General features: G+C 40.2%; 2 protein-coding genes and 1 pseudogene across 3 annotated transcripts; all 3 read left to right on the top strand.

Annotated features, from left to right (window-relative positions):
- Nucleotides 1-896: 896 nt before the first annotated feature.
- Nucleotides 897-6,329, top strand: LOC306976293 (high affinity choline transporter 1-like; the record flags this gene model as incomplete). Its single annotated transcript, XM_079574213.1, has 8 exons — nt 897-1,080; nt 1,179-1,295; nt 1,434-1,807; nt 2,436-2,579; nt 2,660-2,813; nt 5,363-5,580; nt 5,654-6,172; nt 6,273-6,329. The coding sequence occupies 8 exons, from the start codon at nt 897-899 to the stop codon at nt 6,327-6,329; spliced, it is 1,767 nt and encodes a 588-aa protein (XP_079430339.1).
- Nucleotides 6,330-7,424: 1,095 nt separating this feature from the next.
- LOC306976291 (high-affinity choline transporter 1-like) lies at nt 7,425-19,822 on the top strand (annotated as a pseudogene). The gene is made up of 7 exons: nt 7,425-7,608; nt 16,038-16,193; nt 16,264-16,412; nt 17,247-17,390; nt 18,304-18,457; nt 18,633-18,850; nt 19,270-19,822. The product of its transcript is annotated as a high-affinity choline transporter 1-like (transcript).
- Nucleotides 8,340-11,733, top strand: LOC306976292 (high-affinity choline transporter 1-like; the record flags this gene model as incomplete). Its single annotated transcript, XM_079574212.1, has 7 exons — nt 8,340-8,355; nt 8,918-9,073; nt 9,148-9,296; nt 9,643-9,786; nt 9,852-10,005; nt 10,898-11,115; nt 11,185-11,733. The coding sequence occupies 7 exons, from the start codon at nt 8,340-8,342 to the stop codon at nt 11,731-11,733; spliced, it is 1,386 nt and encodes a 461-aa protein (XP_079430338.1).
- Nucleotides 19,823-21,814: the final 1,992 nt, after the last annotated feature.

Below are 21,814 nucleotides of genomic sequence, written 5' to 3'. Positions count from 1 at the left end.
CACCGGTGAGACTATATTTCAAATGAGCAGTTTGAGCTGTTTTCAAACGCCAGGAGCACAGTAATTGAGGAAAAAAAACAAACGCAAACACAACAATGCCTTAAAGGAGGATAGGCTTATGATTTTAAGTGAATTAAAAAATAAAAGCGGGAGATATGAGGCCTTGCTCCTGTCATTTAGGCAATAAGAAAGAATGTATGGGAAAACTGTTGTGCAAATCAAACTTTAAAACTTAAGCAGTAGATTACTGTCATAAATATGAGGACAGGAAAAACATATAATTTTATTGAATGTTTCCACATCAAAATCAGGCATGTAGGCTATATTTTCTGTGAACTAGTCATGGTAGAGCCTGGTTTAAATTAGTGAAGAGAAAGAGAAACTTTGAATATGCAAGCCGACTCTCAAAGGCCTGACCAATCAGTGGTCACATGACCCCTCCCATTTCCCTCCAAACTGGTCTAGTCAGCAAACGGCTCCAGACCCCATGGCTGAAGTGGTCTGGGACTGGAGCAGTTTGGAGCTGTGGAAACACCTGCAAACCGATGTGGTCCGTTCTGGTCTGGTCCTGTCGAAATGCCCTGCTTTTAATCCAAGGTTAAAAGCACATAGCCGGTTACTATTGACACAAAGGCTACATTTTGGAAATCAGAGGTCATCGGAAGACAAGAGAGACTTGTAGAGAAAAAAGGACTTAGCTGAAATGGAGACATTTGAAAGTGTTGCATCAGGGATGGAGATGACTGAGGAATGACTGCATCCGGCCAAAACAATAACAGGTTTTTCAAGTTTAGTAATAAACTGTGAACTGTATTTTGTGTAAATGATAACATGTTTAAACAAGAGAGATGATTCTGCTGTGAGTGCTTCCCTTTGCCATTACTGTTTGAGGCACCATGGCAGTGAACGTACCTGGAGTTATAGCCATTGTGGTCTTCTACATTGTGGTTCTCGGAACTGGGATATGGGCCTCCTTCAAGTCTAAAAGAGAGCAGAAAAAAAGTTCTGCTTCAGAGATGGACATGTCTCTCCTGGGAAACCGCAAAATTAACTTGATTGTGGGGATTTTTACCATGACAGGTATTGTTATGCTTTGTTTATTTATATATGCATGTGTTTATTTTATGTTCTAAGTGTTTAAATGAATTTCTGCTCCTAACCTTTCTATCGTCTTACAGCCACATGGGTTGGAGGAGGTTTTATAGTGGGCACTGCAGAAATGGCGTACATGCCTTCTATGGGACTAACCTTCACAATGTTGATGTTAACAGCATTCTTTGCAACTTTTCTCATCTGTAAGTGCACATAAAGAGTCAGAAAAACTAGTTTGTTGTGGTCAAAATGTTTCTACGGTTAAGATTCTGGCCTGGAATAGAATGTTCAAAGTTCAAGAAGAAATCGTTAAGATATTTTTTTTTTTTCTTTCAATGTAGGTGGATTTGTGTTTGTGAAGCCAATGAGAGAAAGAAAGTGTGTCACAATGTTGGACCCTTTCTACATGAAGTATGGTAAAGTCCTGACCGCGGCTCTGTCCCTGGTCTGTGTCTCTTTGGACCTGCTTATGCTTGCTGGAGTATTCATTTGCTTAGGTGCATCACATAGCATAAATAAAACATGCAAATTGAGGGGGAGACATCATGTATTTGTGTTTGTTCTAGGATCAACATTTACTGTGATCCTGGAAGTGTCCTATACTCTATGTATCTGGGTCTCTGCTGCTGTGGCCATCACCTACACTCTGCTGGGAGGACTCTACTCTGTGGCCTACACAGACGTCATACAGCTCATCCTGGTGTTTGTCAGCTTGGTGAGGTCACGTGATTACAACAAACAAGCAGAACAAACATGGACAGTATATTTTGCAGTATGTAGTATACATAATTTAAATTGAAAGGAATTGACATATATCACACCCATCAGTGCGTAATTTGTAAATCTGTTGCCACTGGAACAACTGTTTTTTGTATTCTGAGTACCTTTATAGTTGGAAAAGCAACTATTTCATATTTTAAATAGACTATGGCAATGGTGCGCAACTGGTGGGTCGGGGCCCAAAGGTGGGTCGCGGAACAATTTTCAGTGGGTCGTGAGCCTCTTGAAAATTTCTTTCAGTATTTATTTTCTATAAAAGTATAGAAACAGCTGAAACCTTAAAAATACTGTCGTTTTTGTCATAATTTCAGGTTTTCTGTAATGTTTATTATATTATGTATATTATTTTATGGAGGAAAATACAGTATTTTAAATGATATAACAGAAATTCATTTATTTGGATTGCAATTTACCATCTTAGAATTATGGGCTTATGGATGAGAGCGTGGGAGAAGGTTTAGTGGTCATTAACACTGTGATCACCATCGTTGACCATGGCCCACAGCAGGCAAAAGCACACCCAAATTTAAATTGAAAGTAATAGTTTCCCATGTACATTTCAGTGGATTTGTGTCCCCTTTGTCCTGATGAACCCTTCCACTCTGGATATTCGTCAGACTCTCATCAACAACACTTTACATGCTCCGTGGGTCGGTCAAACAGAACTGAAAACCATTGGGATAAAACTGGATGACTTCTTATATTTGGTAAAGTAAAATAAACTCTTGTTTTTTATATCTATTTGAAAATGTTGTTTTTAGATCAATGTTATTATTCTATTTCCCAGGCCTTGGGGAGTCTAGCATACCAGTGTGTTCACCAGAGAACGCTGTCAGCCTCTTCCACTCGCACAGCCAAGCTCACCTGCTGCTTTGCTTCTGTTTTCATTGTGGTGCTGGGGATCCCCTCTCTGCTGATTGGAGCTGCTGCCTCGTCCACAGGTTGAATAGAGTTTGGGATTGAATGTTGTAAATTCAACATTACCATAGACATTTCCATGATTCTGGCTAAAAGTAGCAACATCTATCCATTTTCTTCTGCTTCATCCGGGGTTGGGTTGCGGAGGCAGTCTGAGCAGGGATTCCAGCACACCTCCTCCAGCTGTTCTGGGGGATCCCGAGGCGACACCAGGCCAACTCAGAAAGAAAAAGTTCCTCCAGCATGTCCTGGGCCTCCCAGGGGCCTCCCAGGGCCTCTTAATAGGACATGCCTGGAACAGGGGCCAGGAGGCATCCAAAACAGATACCCAAGCCACCTCAGCTGGCTCCTTTTGACATGAAGAAGCAGCAACTCTACTTTGAGCTCCTCCCGGGTGACTGAGCTCCTCGCCCTATTTCTCAGGTTGTGCCCAGCCACCCTGCAAAGAAGACTCATTTTGGCCGCTTGTATCCCCGATCTTGTCATTTCAGTCATTACCCAGATGTCACCATAGGTGAGGGTGGGAACGTAGATCAATTGGTAAATCGAGAGCTTTGCCTCTCGACTCAGCTCCGTCTTCACCACAGTCCGATACAGCAACTGCATTACTGCCGACGCTGCACCGATCCTCACACTTCATCTGTCCCTCACTATAATAATAATAATACTGCATTGATTTATATAGTGTGTTTCTGGACACTCAACAATGCTTTGCATTGCATTATTCATTTACTCCATACTTAGTAGTGGCAAGCTACTATTGTAGCCACAGCTGCCCAGAGGTAGACTGACAGAAGGGAGGCTGTCAATCTATGACCACCACCAACCACTGACCCACGCGCTTCATTCACCCAGGCTTTCTGGTGTTCCAAAATGGTCTCCCAACCAAGTAACAACCTGGGGTCTCATTTATAAAGCTCACGTACGGACAAAATGAGGCCAAAACCTTCCGTACGAACTGTTCTGCAACAAAGGTGGTATTTATAGAAATCAAACTGAACGTGAAACATTACGCACCAGCTCCACACTAGGTTTGTACCTGTCGTACGCAGTCCGCACTTTTCAGAAACGCTGCACAGACACAAGGAGAGGCGAGGGAAAGTAGCGAGGGCAGGTCACATTTTAAACCGCTGAGCTTTCTTCTTTATTTAATCATCACCTTATTCTTCAGAATTGATTGGTAATTACAAACATGTTACCGCTGTTTCTCTGAAAGTATTTGCAGAGAGCAGTGTCATCAATAAAACTTTTGGAAAAACACTTTAAGAACGTAAAGAAGAGCCTTAGACGCTGATTTTGATATTTGCCAGTGCCATTCACGGAGCTCAAACATCCTGAAACTACAGAATATTATGTATTGATATTGTTTCTTGAGCTCGCTGTACGTGTAGTCGGGATTTGGTGACGAAGCAGCGGTTCGCTTTGGGCGTGAATAAGAAGCAGAGGTGGTGAGAGAGAGAGAGAGAGAGGGGGGGGGGGGGGGGGGGTTTGGAGCTGCAGCGCGTAATTACGCAGCGTCTCTGAATGGACTTGTGCCTTGGACCCGCCCTCAGCGCGGCCTCTGCAGGAGTTCAGACTATGGTTAAAACGGTTCTGTTCGGATCCTTCCTGCTTCCCGCTCTGAGGAGGCGGCAGCGCTCAGGAGTCCGTGCATGAGCGTACATGAGCGTGCACGTCTTTGACAAATCTGTTCGTAATCTGTGATGCTCCAAGTATAAGAACTAAATATTTAAACGCTTTACTCAAAGCCTATGGTTTAATTCTTATATTTCATATTTTTATTACCAATCAGTTCCGAAGAATAAGGTGATGATTAAATAAAGAAGAAAGCTCAGAGGTTTAAAATGTGCACAAAACTTTATTTCCTCAATGTGACCTCCCCTCGCTACTTTCCCTCGCCTCTCCTCGTGTGCAGCGTTTCTGAAAAGTGCGGACTGCGTACGACAGGTACAAACCTAGTGTGGAGCTGGTGCGTAATGTTTCACGTTCAGTTTGATTTCTATAAATACCACCTTTGGCGCAGAACAGTTCATTTTGGCCTACTTTTGTCCGTACGTGAACTTTATAAATGAGGCCCCTGGTCCAGTGTGCCACGACTTGGCCTAGCTTCTGTCAGTCTACCCGGGGGCAGCTGTGGCTAGTAGCTTGCCACCACCACGTATGGAACGCCCAGAAAAGTGCTCTATAAAACCAATGTATTATTATTATTATTATTATTATTATTATTATTATTATTATTATTATTATTATTATTATTATTATTATTATTATTATTATTATTATTATTATTATTATTATTATTATTATTAAAATCTCCATCGGTTTAACTGGTAATTGAGAAACTTTCAAAGACTTCCTGTCTGGAAGTGCATCTGATCAGTGACCTCTGAGAGTATTCGTCTACGAGTGCTTTACATGATTTTGGATTAAATTGAAAGAAAAGTGAATTACTGTACAAAAACAGTTATTGTCGATGGATAAATAGTGGTGTGTGCATTTCCAAAGCGGAGTACAGTGACACAGCACACAGATGATGACATAACTTTAGGAGTAATGTATTGTGTTTCTTCAGATTGGAACCAGACGTCCTATGGCTCTCCGTCTCCATATGAACGAGGAGAAGCTGCTCGGGTCCTGCCCATCACTCTGCAGCACCTCACTCCCTTCTACATCTCCATTATTGGGATCGGCTGTGTGGCCGCGGCTGTCATGTCCTCTGCCGACTCCATCATGCTTTCAGCTGCATCTATCTTCACGGTCAATGTTTACAAAAGCATTCTCAGACTTCAGGTGAGAGGAAAGCCTTGAATATATGTATCTTCTGTATCTGATGATAAACTACCATTTGTGCTTTTTTGTCTAGGCTTCTGACAGAGAAATCAAGTGGGTGATCCGTGTGTCTGTGATCATCGCTGGTTTGATTGGTTCTCTTATCACCAACCTGCAAAATAGTCCCATCCTCGTCATTTTGACTGGTGCAGAAGTGGCGTACCTTGTCGTTTTTCCTCAGTTAGTCTGTGCCCTGTTCTTTGATATATCAAATGGGTATGGGGTGATAATAGGATTCTTTTCAGGAGTTTGTTTAAGGCTCATGTGTGGAAATCCAGCCCTAGGCCTACCTGTCACACTACCATTCCCTGGCTGCACTCTGGAGGACGGCGTCTATGTGCAGCACTTTCCAGTTAAAACCATCTGCATGCTCTGTACCCTGGCATCCATCTTGTTCTTCTCCTACCTGGCCTCTGTGTTATTCAACAAGGGCCTGCTTCCTGAGAGCTGGGATGTTTTTCAGGTCAAACAGCAGCATTTACCTTCCCAAGCTTCTCCACTAGAGGGAACTGCAGAGCACAGTATAAACAACGCTATGGTGAAGGACTGTGAGGTAGATACCAGAGAGCCATTCATGACGTGCCCCTCTTAATGCACACTGTGTACTTCAAAATGATTACCCAGAATGTCAGACATTATCCCCTGTTTTTCAGAGAAAGCCAGTATTCAGTGTGCTGTACACTTTGAACCTGTACCGCTTTTTGGGGTAGTGATGTGTGTTTTTGGGGAAAAAAATCCATTGTTCAAAACAATTGCTCCGCTGGATGAATCTTCAACCATCCATTATGGGACGGAAAGCAGTAATAAAAATGTTAATATACTTCCAAAAGATTCTTTTCATAATTTCACAATACATCCCACAAGTGCCTGGTTTAAGTTCCGGTGGAGTGGAATGGAGGTTCCGGCATGGGACAAGCCCCTACATGGGATGTACCGAAACATCATGGCTGCACAGGAGCAGGCCTTGAGCACCAGAGCAATAGAGGCCCAGATCTATCACACCAGACAGGGACCCCAGGTGTAGACTGTGCAAAGAGGCCAATGAGACAATTCTTTGATTCTTTGATTAATTCTTTGAACTGACCAACTGTGCAAGTACACGGCATAAATTCTTCTGAGAGTGAGGCCTCAACTATAAACCATGTCTGTCTAATCCAGTTTAGTTATTTAGTCATAGTTTCGACCATGTATTTGACCTAGAGCTGGGCGATAAAAATAAAAAACTCGATTTGCAGTTCGATTCGACAACTTCAGTAAGTAAGTAAACTTTATTTGTATAGCGCTTTTCACAGACACAAAGTCACAAAGTGCTTCACAGTAAAAACAGATAGAAAACATCTTAAAACACAACAGATGCCGACAATCATTGGCCACTTCAATGAAGTCTTAGTTCTGTCTTTAATGCCTGACTGATTGACAATACATTCCTAATCCACAAGGGAAAGAACAGCAAGGACCCAAGGAATTATCGACCCATTACTTGTCCACCAACAAAATATATCCAAAAATGTGTTGCAGTAATTACAAGTGAAGTTAATCTTACTTTTTAATAAAAAGTTTTATAAAAAGTTAATAGGACGTGTACGTTATGTGTTTATAGCACAGTGCAAGTCCTATCTTAAGTTTGATTTTTGTCAAACATTGGCACACTTTCATGAGAATTGCCCACCTGACTCTTTGCCTGGCCTGCCAAACACTCCTTTCTGTTCAAAAGAAAAACAAGTATCTATGAAAAGGAAAGTAGTTTGCCTCTGCTCTGAAAAGAGACCCAGCCTCCATATGTCTCAGAGAGTGAGCGGGGCACCATGGCAGTGAACATACCTGGAGTTGTAGCCATCGTGGTTTTCTACCTGCTGGTTCTGGGGACAGGGATATGGGCTTCCTTCAAGTCCAAAAGAGAGCAGAAAAAAAGTGCTGCCTCAGAGATGGAGATGGCGGTCCTGGGAAACCGCAAAATTAACTTGTTTGTTGGAATTTTTACAATGTCAGGTGAGTGTTTTTAATTTTGTAGACATTATTGTGAGTGATTTAAGGGTTATTCAATTGTTGTTATAAATAAACATGTTTTAAATCACATTCTTGTTTCTGTGAACGTAGTGTCAAAAAACACAGTTAGTTTACAGATACCTGTTTAAACCTGCATGTAGTGGTTTGGGCTATAATTGCCAATATATAACTAGGTCTTCTAATTGTATCCACATTGTGCCGAAGTTTAGCTCTGTGAAAGAAATGTTAACGTTTGGTTTAAAATAAAGGTGTGAATAAGACCATGGAATTTTGGATAATATATATATTTTTTTAAGTAGGAAAAAGAGGGTTGAAGCATTTCTAATATCCTAATTCTTCTCAGGGATGAGATTCTTGCTACATTTCAAGTCAAAGAATAGTTACAATAGATTTTATTGTTATCATTATTATTATTTATTTACTTATTGATATGGACAGCACACATTCATTAATGGATTAACAGAAACAACAACAAAAGATATGCTGAATTATTGCCACAAGGCTATTTTACATACCTGTAGTCTCTATAACAGAAGAACAGAATTACAACAATGTAACAGAAGTTAGCACAGCAAAAGAAAATGCTCAAAAGTACACTTAAGGTCACAAGACTGGTTTGCTTTAAAGGGGCTAGATGCAAGTTGGCCATTTTACACTCACTACTGCCACTTCAGGTCATACGTGTAACTGCACCTTCTATATTAAGCTCATACATGACGGTGGATCGAAGTAACTTTTTGAGTGACAGTGCAGGATTTTAGAGGCAGTTGTGGTGAATAGGTCTGGGCTCATTCTACACATTAGGACATTGCTGGAACATACAGAGGGAGGAAAATACATAATTTTAACATTTTTAAACTCCATATAGTCCCTTTAAGAAACACTTTGAGTTGAGTTTTGAATTGTGCTAATGACACAGCTTGTCAGGACATTTCAACAGCTAGCTCAGATTCAACAGCATTTGTAATGCAACTAATAGCTCCTGGTTTTGTATGTCTTTTTGAAGCATCATGGATTGGGGGAGGCTTCATTGTAGGCACTACAGAGATGATGTACACACCTTCTATGGGATTCATCTTCACTGTCATCATGCTGTTGGCCTACTCCACAACTTTTATTATTTGTAAATATTTTCTCTGTCTCTCTTCTTCCATATTGTAAAATATGATAACGTCCCACTCTAAGATGGACAGGTTTTATGTTCATTGTAACTGTTACAATTCAACAAAATGAGACTATAATGAAACAAATGTCCAATATTTTGTTACTTAGATATGTGTGTTTTTTTTAGGTGGCCTTGTGTTTGCAAAACCAATGAGAGCCAAGAAGTGTGTGACTATGTTGGACCTTTTTCACATGAAACACGGAAAAGTGCTGTTGGCAGCTATATCTGTCATTTCCCTTTGTGTTGAGATACTTCCAATCAGTTTAATATTAATCTGTTTAGGTAAGACTTGGGCAAAACCATCGTTCAAGTTGAGGATGGAGAATGATTTTGGTTGATTTTGGTACATTTTATAGGTTCAACCATCAGTGTGATCCTGGATGTGTCTTACACTGTATGTATCTGGGTCTCTGCTGCTGTGGCCATCACCTACACTCTGCTGGGAGGGCTCTACTCTGTGGCCTACACAGACGTCATACAGCTTATCCTGGTGTTTGTCAGCTCGGTGAGATTATTTCTGAGATAATTGTGCAATGCAGTATATCATTTCTGCTCTCTGCTGCTTTCCTCAGAAGCATCACTTAATGCTGCTGGACATTTCTGTTCTACAGAAACAAAACCAGATACCGACAGTTTTATTTAGACATGACTGTCGGTATCTTCCCTTGGAGCTGTAGGACAACTGTGCCATCTGGAGTGCAGTGGGCTCATTTCTGAATAACAATGATCGCTCTGTCGTCCTTCTGCTTTAAGTTTGAAGACAGCACCAAAATTTAATGAGAACAACCAACTGCGGAAACAACCACATGACCTGGAAGACAGTTAATGGATCTTAGTTTCTGTTTCCACAGTGGCTGTGTGTTCCATTCGTTTTAATGAATCCTTCCACGCTGGACATTAGACAGACTTTAACCAACAACACTTTACATGCTCCATGGATTGGAAATGTAGAGCTAAAAAAGTCTGGCATACTGCTAGATGATTTCCTATATTTTGTAAGTTGAACAATGCAGAAATCTCTTTAAAAGATCAATGTTGTATAAAAATGTCTGCCTTGTAGGCTTTGGGGAGTCTTGGATACCAGTGTTTCCACCAGAGGACACTAGCAGCTTCTTCCACACGAACAGCCAAAGCCACCTGCTGTTTTGCTGCTTTTCTGATAATACTTTTCGGAGTACCGCTTATTCTAATTGGTGCAGGTGTTGCATCAACAGGTATAGTATATGTACAAAGTTATAATTGGAAATGTTTATCTAAATTAGACATAAAATCATACCCATTGAGAAGTGAAGCATATATATTGTTTTACATACAGAGATTTTATGCTCTCAATTTTTCCCTGTCTATTGCTATACTTTTATAAGGATTGTTCTACAGAGATTTTCAGAATATAATTTTCAAAGGAGTCCTAGTCCTAAAGTGGACCCTATTGTACATACATTCAGTGGATGGAGAAACGGGGGCACCTGGTGGAAAAGCAGGCAAAGAGAGAACATGCAAACTCAACAAAGACATATATATATATATATATATATATATATATATATATATATTTTTTGTATATTTTATATTTTGTTTTATTTATTTTTAAGCATGAAAAAGAGGAGGCTCAGCACACACACTTGGAAGCCCCTATGATCCATCAATGCAGTTACATGAAGGAAAGTAGTCCCTTCTGACTAGAACAGGATTGCCAAACCAACGTAAACCTGAAGAGTTTGATTGGGGGGCTGTCAATCAACTTTTGCCGGAGTCACTCGACGACTTGCCTGGGCGGATTGTAATCAGACGAGAGCTGCGTCCTACAGCTTTGCCAAATCAAAGCTGTGTTGAAGCTAGGATACTAGTCGTTCAAAGCCTTTCTTGAGAATGGGAGTAAATGCAACCGAGGTCATTAAAGCATGAGGGGGTGACCTCTTTGGCACCAAGATGATGGTGGTATTGCAGAGAGGTGTTTAAAGTGTTGTGAAGACATTGGTAAGTTCCTCCGCCACCCAGTGCAGGCCCTGAAATAATTGTTGTATTTCATTTTATTTTCAAGGGTGATCCGACATGCATAATAACGATAATGAATAACGATATTGAGTTGTTTCATGGTTTCCTCAGATTGGAACCAAACATCGTATGGCTCTCCGACTCCATATGAACGAGGAGAAGCTGCTCGGATCTTGCCCATCTCTCTGCAGCACCTCACTCCCTCTTACATCTCCATCGTTGGCATCGGCTGTGTGGCGGCTGCGGTCATGTCCTCCGCTGATTCTGCGATGCTTGCAGCAGCTTCGATCTTTACTTCCAATATTTACAAGAACCTCCTCAGACCTCAGGTGGTCAATGGTGCCGTCCATTAATCAATATTTGATCAGTTTATAATGTGAGTATGCTTTCCTCTTTAGGCGTCCGACAGAGAGATCCAGTGGGTGATCCGTTTGTCTGTGGTCATATCAGGTTTGATTGGAGGATGTCTGACCAATCTACAAAACAGCGCCTTGTTATTCTGGTTCATTGGAGCTGAAGTGGCGTACAATGTAATCTTCCCGCAGTTAGTCTGTGTCCTCTTCTTTAATGTCACAAATGGATATGGAGCTTTTATGGGATTAATTACAGGAATACCTTTAAGGCTCTTGTGTGGAGCCCCAGCCCTTGGCCTACCTGTCATACTACAGTTCCCTGGCTGCACTCTGGAGGACGGTGTCTATGTGCAGCACTCTCCAGTCAAAACTATCTGCATGTTGTGTGCCCTGACAGCCATCTTGTTTTTCTCCTACCTGGCCTCTGTGCTTTTCAACAGAGGCCTGCTTCCTGAGAGCTGGGACGTGCTTCAGGTCAAAGTCAAACTGCCTCTTTCACCCTCTCCACGAGAGGGAGCTCAAGAACACAATATGAACTCTGTGACAAAGGACCTTAAGGACATCACTGAGCCAATGATGAGCAGCTCATTTTAGACTTTATTTTAGACTTGAATATTCTCTAATTCTGACTGACCTGTTGCACAAAGCAAATGTTCCCTCTGGTTTCCTTTGTTTTTTTCAGCCAACTCTACATAAAGGGTCTAAGACTTTTATAAGTGCCATGGGTAGTAAAGTTGTTGTAGCCTAGTAGTAGTAGAAGTAGTCAGTGATGTGTTCATATTTTGGGCAAACATGAACTGAACACACTGTATTACTGCCTGATGAATGAAACAATGACCCTTATGGCCCCTGCACCAGTGGAGTAGCGTAATTGCGCAAGGCCCCAGTGCAGGTCTGGCGCTTTTTTGCAGATTTATTCACCATTACTAGCTTATTCAAGACAATCCAAAATCTACTGAAAAAATCTTTGTAACTTATGTACTAACAAAGCTATGAAGGTTACCCATAACTTTTGGAACTACTTGATATATCTTAAAAAAAAATCAAAAAGCCTTTTCACCCTCTTGCTGACCTCTACCACCCTATGCTATCATGAATATTTTCTGCTGTATTTTAATCTGGCATTGCTACTTGAAGGCCATGGCCAGCCCTGGTTCAGAGCATCGCACACCACCAGCTATTTTTTTATTTATAGCCTAATAATTGTTATAGTTATTTCGAACATATTTATATAAAACAATGAATTCAATTGTATTTTAAAGGGTGGATATTGTTTTGGGTTTAGAGACTAGGCTGCTCGACATTTTGGAAGTGAGCTTTAAAGACAAATTACAGTGCTCTAACATAAAAAATATAGGACTATATTTTTGTAGGGTTATATATTTTATTTTACAATGCAACATTTGTTATTTTCACACTGACAACCGCTAGAGGGCGCTCTAGGCAGTATTTGCTGCTCCTGTACGGTTGTACAATATTAAAAAATGCACTTACTTACTGTACCACTGAAAATGAAAAAAAAACAGTAGTTTGGAGTGAGCAAGAAACTTGTGAGGAGAGTTTCTCCTACTGCAATGAAGAAAACAAAAAAAGCTAATCGCGGCTAAAAGCTCAATGGCCACAGCTGGAGGAACAAGTTCACAAATGGGTGCTTGAACAACGTGCTGCTGGGAGAGGCTTGTCTCCATGCTCAGATAGTTGCCAAGGCTGGTGCGACTTATACTCTGGAGCAACTTATAGTCCGTACTGACATTTTTCAAGATTTAATCTTCCAATTGTTGTGGGCAGGTCCCAGCGGCTCCATCAACAGCTGCAAACCTGGAATTCTTTCCTTTACCTTCCACTTTGAGTACAGCCCAAAACTTAAATGTGTGCATGTGTGTGTGTGGAAAATTACTACTGTTCAAGGCAGGCATAAATGTTAATCTCACAGTTACACAATAATCATTATTAACATTCTGACACTCTTGCTGTTAATTAAGACACGCCTTTATTCCCAGGCTTTTGTCTCTAATTGATATGTGACTTTGTAATGATTTTGTCAATGCCTTTGTATTGGTTCATGTCTACTATGTCTACTTTATGTTTTTGTGTCTTACCTTTTGTGCTTTTACTGTTTGTTCCACTGTGTAGCCTACTGTACTTTGGTCAACAGTGTTGTTTTAAAGTACAATATAAGTAAAGTTGGCTTGGACTAGATGGGTTACTTAACACCCTTTTCTAGACACGAACTCAAGGCATTATGCAAGTCTGCCATTCAAGTCAGGCGATGCTTCCACAAGACGAAGGAGCTCTCTTGACAAAAACTGTTCTTTTTCTCGAAGTGGCCTCTGAAGATACACTTTTCATCTGTGCTGTGAGTCAGTTTGGGACACCATGGCAGTGAACATACCTGGAGTGATAGCCATAGTTTTTTTCTACCTGCTGGTTCTGGGGACTGGGATATGGGCGTCATTCAAGTCCAGAAGAGAGCAGAAGAAAAGTGGGGCCAAAGAGATGGAGATGGCTGTCCTGGGAAACCGCAACATCAAAATGGTCTTGGGTGTCTTCACAATGACAGGTTAAATGATTTTGACTGCTCTATACTCGGTGCATGTTTCCTGTGCATTCAGTGTCTTTTTTCACCTGGGTAAGTCACGCTTGGCTCATCATGGTCAGCTGCAACCACAATGACAATTACAATTCCCATTTCTAAACCTGGATATAACCAGGATTTGCCATCATCTGTTGCAATTTTTGTTGCCGTTTAATTTCTTCAGCTGTTTCTTGACAAAAATTTGCTATTTTATTAATATCTTATTATTCTAATTACTGTTTAATAGATTTTATTTTTTAGCATTGTATATTTTTATTGTACTATTGTATTACTAATATTGTATTTATAAGGATAGCACTGGGGCCTGATCTTGTGCTTCTAAATTCAGACTGTAGACGAGACTTTTCTGCAGTCTGTCGGGCGAGCTTTTCGACCAGGGCCAAACCGGTCTGAACAGGTATTTTGCCACTGACCTCTGGCTGTGGCAAAAGTGCACTGAACCGAGACTAGCGTGACGTGAACAGACGCTGGTCTCTGATTGGCAAATGAGAGAGTGGACAGCCCTCACTATTATGCAGATCATACATATTAAATATTTGATATCATACCACTGATCTTAATAGGGATTTTGCCAATATTAGCTTTTTGCCGCTCTTTGCGCAACTTTAGCTGGTGTTAGCTTAACATTTGCATGTTGCTTACTTTCATAGTTGTCTTTTAGCTGCTGCTTTCCTCTAGCATTTGCCTTGGCTCCTATGAATGATTCCATAAACCTCACTAGAAGGCAACATTTGTTCACATGTGTTCTCATTGCGGCTTACAAAACTGTTGCCACACTGTTGCTTGTAAGAAAGTATGCAACTGCAAAACGTTATATTAAACTGACAAAGTGAGTAGTACTTTGCTATAATCAAACAATAGAGATTGTACCATGCATGCAGTGCACAAGTTGCGCAAGCTATGGTTTCAGTTCTTGCAAGGTGCATATTTAATTTCTCACTCACTCACTCACTCACTCACTCACTCACTGTTTTTGTTCTGTGTTGTCCTAAAGCCACTTGGGTTGGAGGCGGTTCTATTTTGGGCCCAGCAGAGATGGCCTACAGCCCTAAAATGGGACTCACCTTTACGTTGACCATGCTAATGTCATATGTTATGACTCTTGTGATTTGTAAGTATTTGTAAATTAAAGCTCATTATTATACCGCTCCTCGCAATACAAGTAGAACGCTCCATTGACTTGAATGGGATTTTCCAACGTTCTACCGGTCATTATTTTCTGCTAGAGGACCTCTGAAAAAAATGCTTGTAATACAGGTCTTTCATATCACTCTACAAATAGTAGAGGACCTGCGAGAGAAGTTGGGGGAATCACTCGTGAAGTTAACGGGAGTCCGACTTTCAACTTACCCAGAAATTCACCACAATTCCTCCTCTCCAACTGCACCTTCAACTAAGTAGCTAGGCTAGCAATAAGTAGCTAGCCTTGCTGCCTAGTCACACTGGAATCACAACAAACGTTGCCAAGCAATGTGCAAACTTTTGGGAACTTAAATGAATTAAATAAACCTTTCGACCTTCATAAAAGTGTATGAAGTTTATTTTGTGTGTGTTCAGTTGGCAAATAGCAGTATAATAAGCGGGATAATGTATAGACCGCTGTTCATTTTCGGGAACATAAGTAGGCCTACCTTCAGGGCGAAACAGCTGGTTCGCCCTGTCGGTACTTATTTTCCCGATAATGACCACATTATCCCTGACATTGTAGGCAAAAACAGTATATTCTACTAGATGACAAATTACCAGCATTATCTTTTGAATATTCAGAAAGAAGCCATTCTAAACATATTTTTTCTATCATAACTAAAACAAAACTACTGCTAACAACATAGCGATGGGATCCCCAAAAAAAACCCGGTAATGATGGATGAATGCATTTTGCAGCACTGTTCATATTAATTCATCCAGGAAATACAAACCTGTTTCTACGTATTTTAGTCTTCATAGGTTAGAGTTTCTAAAAAATCATATTACCTCAAACAACTAGAATGGCCATTAATGTGTCATATATTGCCATGTAATTATACTTGGTACCAAGTTGTTTCCAACCTATAGTACATTGCTTTATTACTGTGCCGGTAAGTGTTGCCATAGTTACATTTACATGGATCCCTCAAGGTACTGGAAAAATACTTAGTGGAAAATGAAATGAGGAGTCATGGGTGTTGTGAAAGAAGAAATTAAGTGAATTAAATAGCGGTAAAAGTTTGAAAATGTCCAAAATGGAGGCAAAAGATTTACTCATAAAGTGATTAGACCTGTGCATGTGTTTATACCTCTTCTTCTTTTTGTCCTAATGTAGGCGGCCTGGTGTTTGCAAAACCAATGAGGGAAAAAAAATGTGTCACCATGTTTGATCATTTCAAACTGAAGTATGGGAAAGTCCTAACTATTCCTTTGTCTCTGGCTTCAATATGTCTTGATATGGTGATAACTGGTGGTATATTTATTTGCTTAGGTAAGTGCACCTCAACTCTGAATTTCACATCCTGAGTTTGTTACTGTATGTCGTATTTATTATCTGTCAGGTTCAACACTGAGTGTTGTTTTGGATTTATCCTATGAGCTATGCATCTGGGTCTCTGCGGCTGTGGCCATCACCTACACTCTGCTGGGAGGGCTCTACTCTGTGGCCTACACAGACGTCATACAGCTTATCCTGGTGTTCGTCTGCATGGTATTTTTTCATTTATAATATTAATGTACGGCAGAGCATTAGCGCTCGTGCTTCACAGCGAGAAGGTCCTGGGTTTGATCCCCGGGCCGAATGGGGCCTTTCTGTGTGGAATTTGGATAATCTCCCTGTGTCTGATTTGCTCCGGGTGCTTCCCCTACCACTAAAAACATGTACAATAGGTCAGAATGAATGTAATGTGCGAGTGAGTGGTGGGTGGTAGTCAGATGGGGGTTGTATGCAATGATTGGCAGCTTCGCTTCCGTCAGTCAACCCCAAAGGGGCACCTGTGGCTACAATAGTAGCTTACTACCACCAAGTATGGCGAGAATGAATAATGATTACAGTGTGCTGCTTTGAGAAACGAAGTAACACAGGCTCGTAAACCATTATTATTATTATTATTATTATTATTATTATTATTTAGTTGCAAATATCAGATAGTCCCACACCATGATTAGGATCAGATATAAAATTACGACCAGTGAACAAGAAATCTATTTGTTACTGATAGTGTTTATTAAACATAATTTGGTGTTAGATCATATTTCACATGCTTACAGATATATATTGATTGTCATTGTGTGACGTTATGTGGACAACACATCTGTGTCTACACCTTTTTAAAATAGAAAAAAAAGACTGGTATCTGAATTTCTCCATTGTGAGAGCAGCAAAGCTTATATTAGCAAAGCTTATATTATACTATTATCCCCAGTGTTGTGCCTTATATATCAGAAACTTTAGCAAGCAAGTGTCATGATAAAAAGTTCACTTCACCTGCTTTTGGTCACATTGTGTTTGATGAGTGTGAACTGACCTCTGCTGTCACTTCAGTGGATTTGTGTTCCCTTCGTCCTGGTCAATCCAGCTACTTTGGATATCAGCCAGACTCTTTTCAACAACACTCTCCACGCTCCATGGATTGGAAATATAGATCCCAAAAAGGCCGTGATTCTCCTGGATGACTTCCTGTTTTTGGTAAGTGCGGGCACAAATTTTGCTCATGCAGGGCTGAAAAAGTTATACATTATTACAGACAGATAGATAATGGCCCTTCTCATTCACACACTGCACTCGCACAGGCAAAGTGGGTGAAGCATCAGTCATGGGATACACCCTTGACCAAAATTAACAAATTATACAAAAGACAGTAGACATACGTAGCTCATACTTCTTACAAGGTTAATTCAATAAGACACTAGCCTTAGAGATGTTATAATCTTTTACCTTTACATCAGCCGCTATCTGCCGGTCATCCTCAGAAGTATCACCGGCGGTCAGTGTTGTGTCATTTATCAGCAGTTTGTGGCATAGCCAGTCTGACAGGTCCATCAGACTGGCAACACCCCCTGCTGATAGCAGGTAGAGGCTGAAACATATAATGGTAAAAGAATTGAACATCTCATAGTGTCAAATGAACCTTGAAAGTTATACTAGTAACAAGTCCACACAATGAACGAAAGATCTTACTTAACAGTTTATTCAGATGTGTTGGGGATTCTCTTTAGTATGTGTTCATAAACATGAATGTAAACCTACGTGAAACTCGTAAAAATAGATTATCGTTAAAAAAAAACCTTAAAATGTTAAACTAATATATGATACTCATTACATGCAAAGTGACATATGTCAAGCCTTTATTTGTTATCATTTTGATGATTATGGTTTACAGTCCATTTTCAAAATATTCTACTTTTATGAGATTTTTAATTTGGGGTTTTTACAAGCTGTCAAGTCCTTTTTTAAATCATGTGCTTATTTTGGATCAGTGGAATGACACTTGTTTCTGTTTTGATTTAGTTTTGATCTCGGGTCAGGATCAGAAATGTATTTTCATCCTTGATAACTTATGTGGGTTCTGCTGTGGCAGTGAATCCTTTGTTCCTTTCAGGGCCTGGGGTCTCTGGGATACCAGTGTCTCCATCAGAGGACTCTGGCTGCCTCTTCGACCCGCACAGCTAAAATTACCTGCTGTTTTGCAGCTGTGCTCTACATTGTATTTGGGATTCCTCCAATCCTGGTCGGGGCAGCTGCTGCATCCACAGGTTCACCCCTACTATTTAATCATTCATTTATTCAAACTATATCTAAACCATAACAAACAAGGGAAAGATTAGACATGACATGTTCTAAATGAACCGATTAGTCAAAACAACAAATGTAAAATGTTGTGCAGCCATATTTGTCATCAGTACACAGAGTATATTGACTTTCCCTCAGATTGGAACAAGACGTCCTATGGCTCTCCATCTCCGTATGAACGTGGAGAAGCCGCTCGGGTCCTGCCCATCACTCTGCAGTACCTCACCCCCTCCTACATCTCCATCATCGGGATCGGCTGTGTGGCCGCTGCCGTCATGTCCTCCGCTGACTCCGTCATGCTGTCTGGCGCTGCTGTCTTCACTGCTAACATTTACAAAAGTATTATGAGGCCACTGGTAAGAACGCTCAAAAATAGCCCGGTGCTCATATGGTGATTAATGATAAAGATCATGCAATTCACTTTATTATAAATTATTATAATTATAAATTAAATATTTTCCAAAGTGCATAAATCAACAAATAGAAATAAAATTGATATAGAAATAGAAAATAAAAATTATGTTAAAGTGTACTTTTTTCCCCACTGCATAAGCCATCGAATAAAAATAGATATGAGACCTAAGACACTGTGGGAGCTGATTACTGGAGATTACTGATGTAATGTAGAGTATATACATGATTGTCTTCTTTGGTTGTAAAATCTTTATGAAATCAATGCAATAGTAAATTATAATGTGTCTGCCTCTCTACATCAAGATTATAATATGAATCAAACAATACAGTAACATATCGTACAAATTTTATTTTTCCCCAGGCATCAGAGAAGGAGATCCAGTGGGTGATCCGTGTGTCTGTCGTGGTTGTTGGCATTGTGGGGACATTTCTCACTACCCTCAAAAACAGCATCATAGTGTTTTGGTTCATTGGAGCTGAAATCTCCTACAACATTATCTTCCCACAGTTGGTTTGTGTCCTCTTCTTTAATGTCACAAATGGTTATGGTGCCGTTATGGGGTGGCTGGTTGCAATACCTCTGAGGATTGTGTGTGGAGACCCAACCATTGGCCTACCTGTCATACTGCATTTCCCAGGATGCACTTTGGAGGATGGTGTCTATGTGCAACGCTCTCCTGTTAAAACCATTTGCATGCTGTGTGGACTGGCAGCAATCTTGTTTTTCTCCTACCTGGCCTCTGCTTTTCAACAGAGGCCTGCTTCCTGAGAGCTGGGACGTGCTTCAGGTCAAAGTCAAACTGCCTCTTTCACCCTCTCCACTAGAGGGAGCTCAAGAACACAATATGAACTCTGTGACAAAGGACCTTAAGGACATCACTGAGCCAATGTTGAGCAGTTCCAATTCATTTTAGACTTGAATATTCTCTAATTCTGACTGACCTGTTGCACAAAGCAAATGTTCTCTCTGGTTTCCTTTGTTTTGTTCAGCCAACTCTACGCAAAAGGTCTAAGACCTTTATAAGTGCTATGGGTAGTAAAGTAGTTGTAGCCTAGTAGTAGTAGAAGTAGTCAGTGATGTGTTCATATTTTGGGCAAACATGAACTGAACACACTGTATTACTGCCTGATGAATGAAACAATGACCCTTATGGCCCCTGCACCAGTGGAGTAGCGTAATTGCGCAAGGCCCCAGTGCAGGTCTGGCGCTTTTTTGCAGATTTATTCACCATTACTAGCTTATTCAAGACAATCCAAAATCCACTGAAAAAATATGTGTAGCTAATATACCAACAAAGCTATGAAGGTTACCCATAACTTTGGAAGTACTTGATATATTTTTAAAAAAATCAAAAAGCCTTTTCACCCTCTTGCTGACCTCTACCACCCTATGCTATCATGAATATTTTCTGCTGTATTTTAATCTGCAGTAGCCCTGGTTCAGAGCATCGCACACCACCAGCTATTTTTTTTAGTTTATAGCCTAATAATTGTTATAGTTATTTCGAACATGTTTATATAAAACAATGAATTCAATTGTATTTTAAAGGGTGGATATTGTTTTGGGTTTAGAGACTAGGCAGCTCGACATTTTGGAAGTGAGCTTTAAAGACAAATTACAGTGCTCTAACGTAAACAATATAGCACTATATTTTTGTATAAGAGGCAATGTTTATTATTTTCACACTGACAACCGCTAGAGGACGGTCTAGGCTTGTGTACCAGTATTTGCTGCTCCTGTACGGTTGGACAATATAAAAAAATGTACCACTGAAAATGAAAGAAACAGTAAAGTTTTGAGAGACTCGCGAAAAGCGGAGGTTACTCCTACTGCAATGAAGACAACAAAAAAAGCTAATCGTGGCTGAAAGTTTGATGGCCACAGCTAGAGTTCACAAATGGGTGCTTGAACAACGTGCTGCCGGGAGAGGCTTGTCAACAGTACAGTTACGCCTCCATGCTCAGATAGTTGCCAAAGCTGGTGTGACTTATACACCGGAGCAATTCATATATGTTTTTTTCCTCTTCATTTTAGCTGGTGCGATTTATACACCGGTGCGACTTATAATCCAGAAAATATGATAATCTACAATTATTAATTAAAAGGATGTACTGACATTTTTCAAGATTTAATCTTTTTTGTTTTCTTTTTTTCTTGCAATTGTTGTGGGCAGGTCCCAGCGGCTCCATCAACAGCTGCAAACCTGGAATTCTTTGCTTTTCCTTCCACTTGAGCACAGCCCAAAACTTAAATGTGTGCATGTGTGTGTGTGGAAAATTACTACTGATCAAGGCAGGCATAACAAATGTCAATCTCACAGTTACACAATAATCATTATTAACATTCTGAAACTCTTGCTGTTAATTAAGACACGGCTTTATTCCCAGGCTTTTGTCTCTAATTGATATGTGACTTTGTAATGATTTTGTCAATGCCTTTGTATTGGTTTATGTCTACTTTCTGTTTTTTGTGTTTTTTGCTCTTACTGTTTGTTCCACTGTGTAACCTACTGCACTTTGGTCAACAGTGTTGTTTTAAAGTACAATATAAATAAAGTTGGCTTGGACTAGATTGGTTACTTAACCTGTTAAGGACCACCTATTTTCATGTCCTCTCGCCTGGCTAAATTAAACAGTAACCTCTCCATATTAAAATTACTGTTAAAACATACTTTGTGAACCATCATAGGAATCAGGACAAGAAGTAGCTTCTTTGTACATTTAGAAGGACATTGTGACAAAAACATGTAAAAAGGTTCTGCAGTTATAAAATTAATAAAAATTTAGCTTTTTTATATATAGAAAATTACACATAAACTGAAATATCTTTCCTGAAAATATACTTCATAGCACACACTCCAAATTGAGTACAGTTGTAACCTTACTGGTGCTCAGCATGTGTGCAC

This window comes from Gobius niger, assembly GCF_951799975.1.
Source record: "Gobius niger genome assembly, chromosome: 16".
Taxonomy (NCBI): domain Eukaryota; kingdom Metazoa; phylum Chordata; class Actinopteri; order Gobiiformes; family Gobiidae; genus Gobius; species Gobius niger.
Note: the sequence above shows the minus strand (reverse complement) of the source record. Positions and strands in the feature narration are given on the sequence as shown.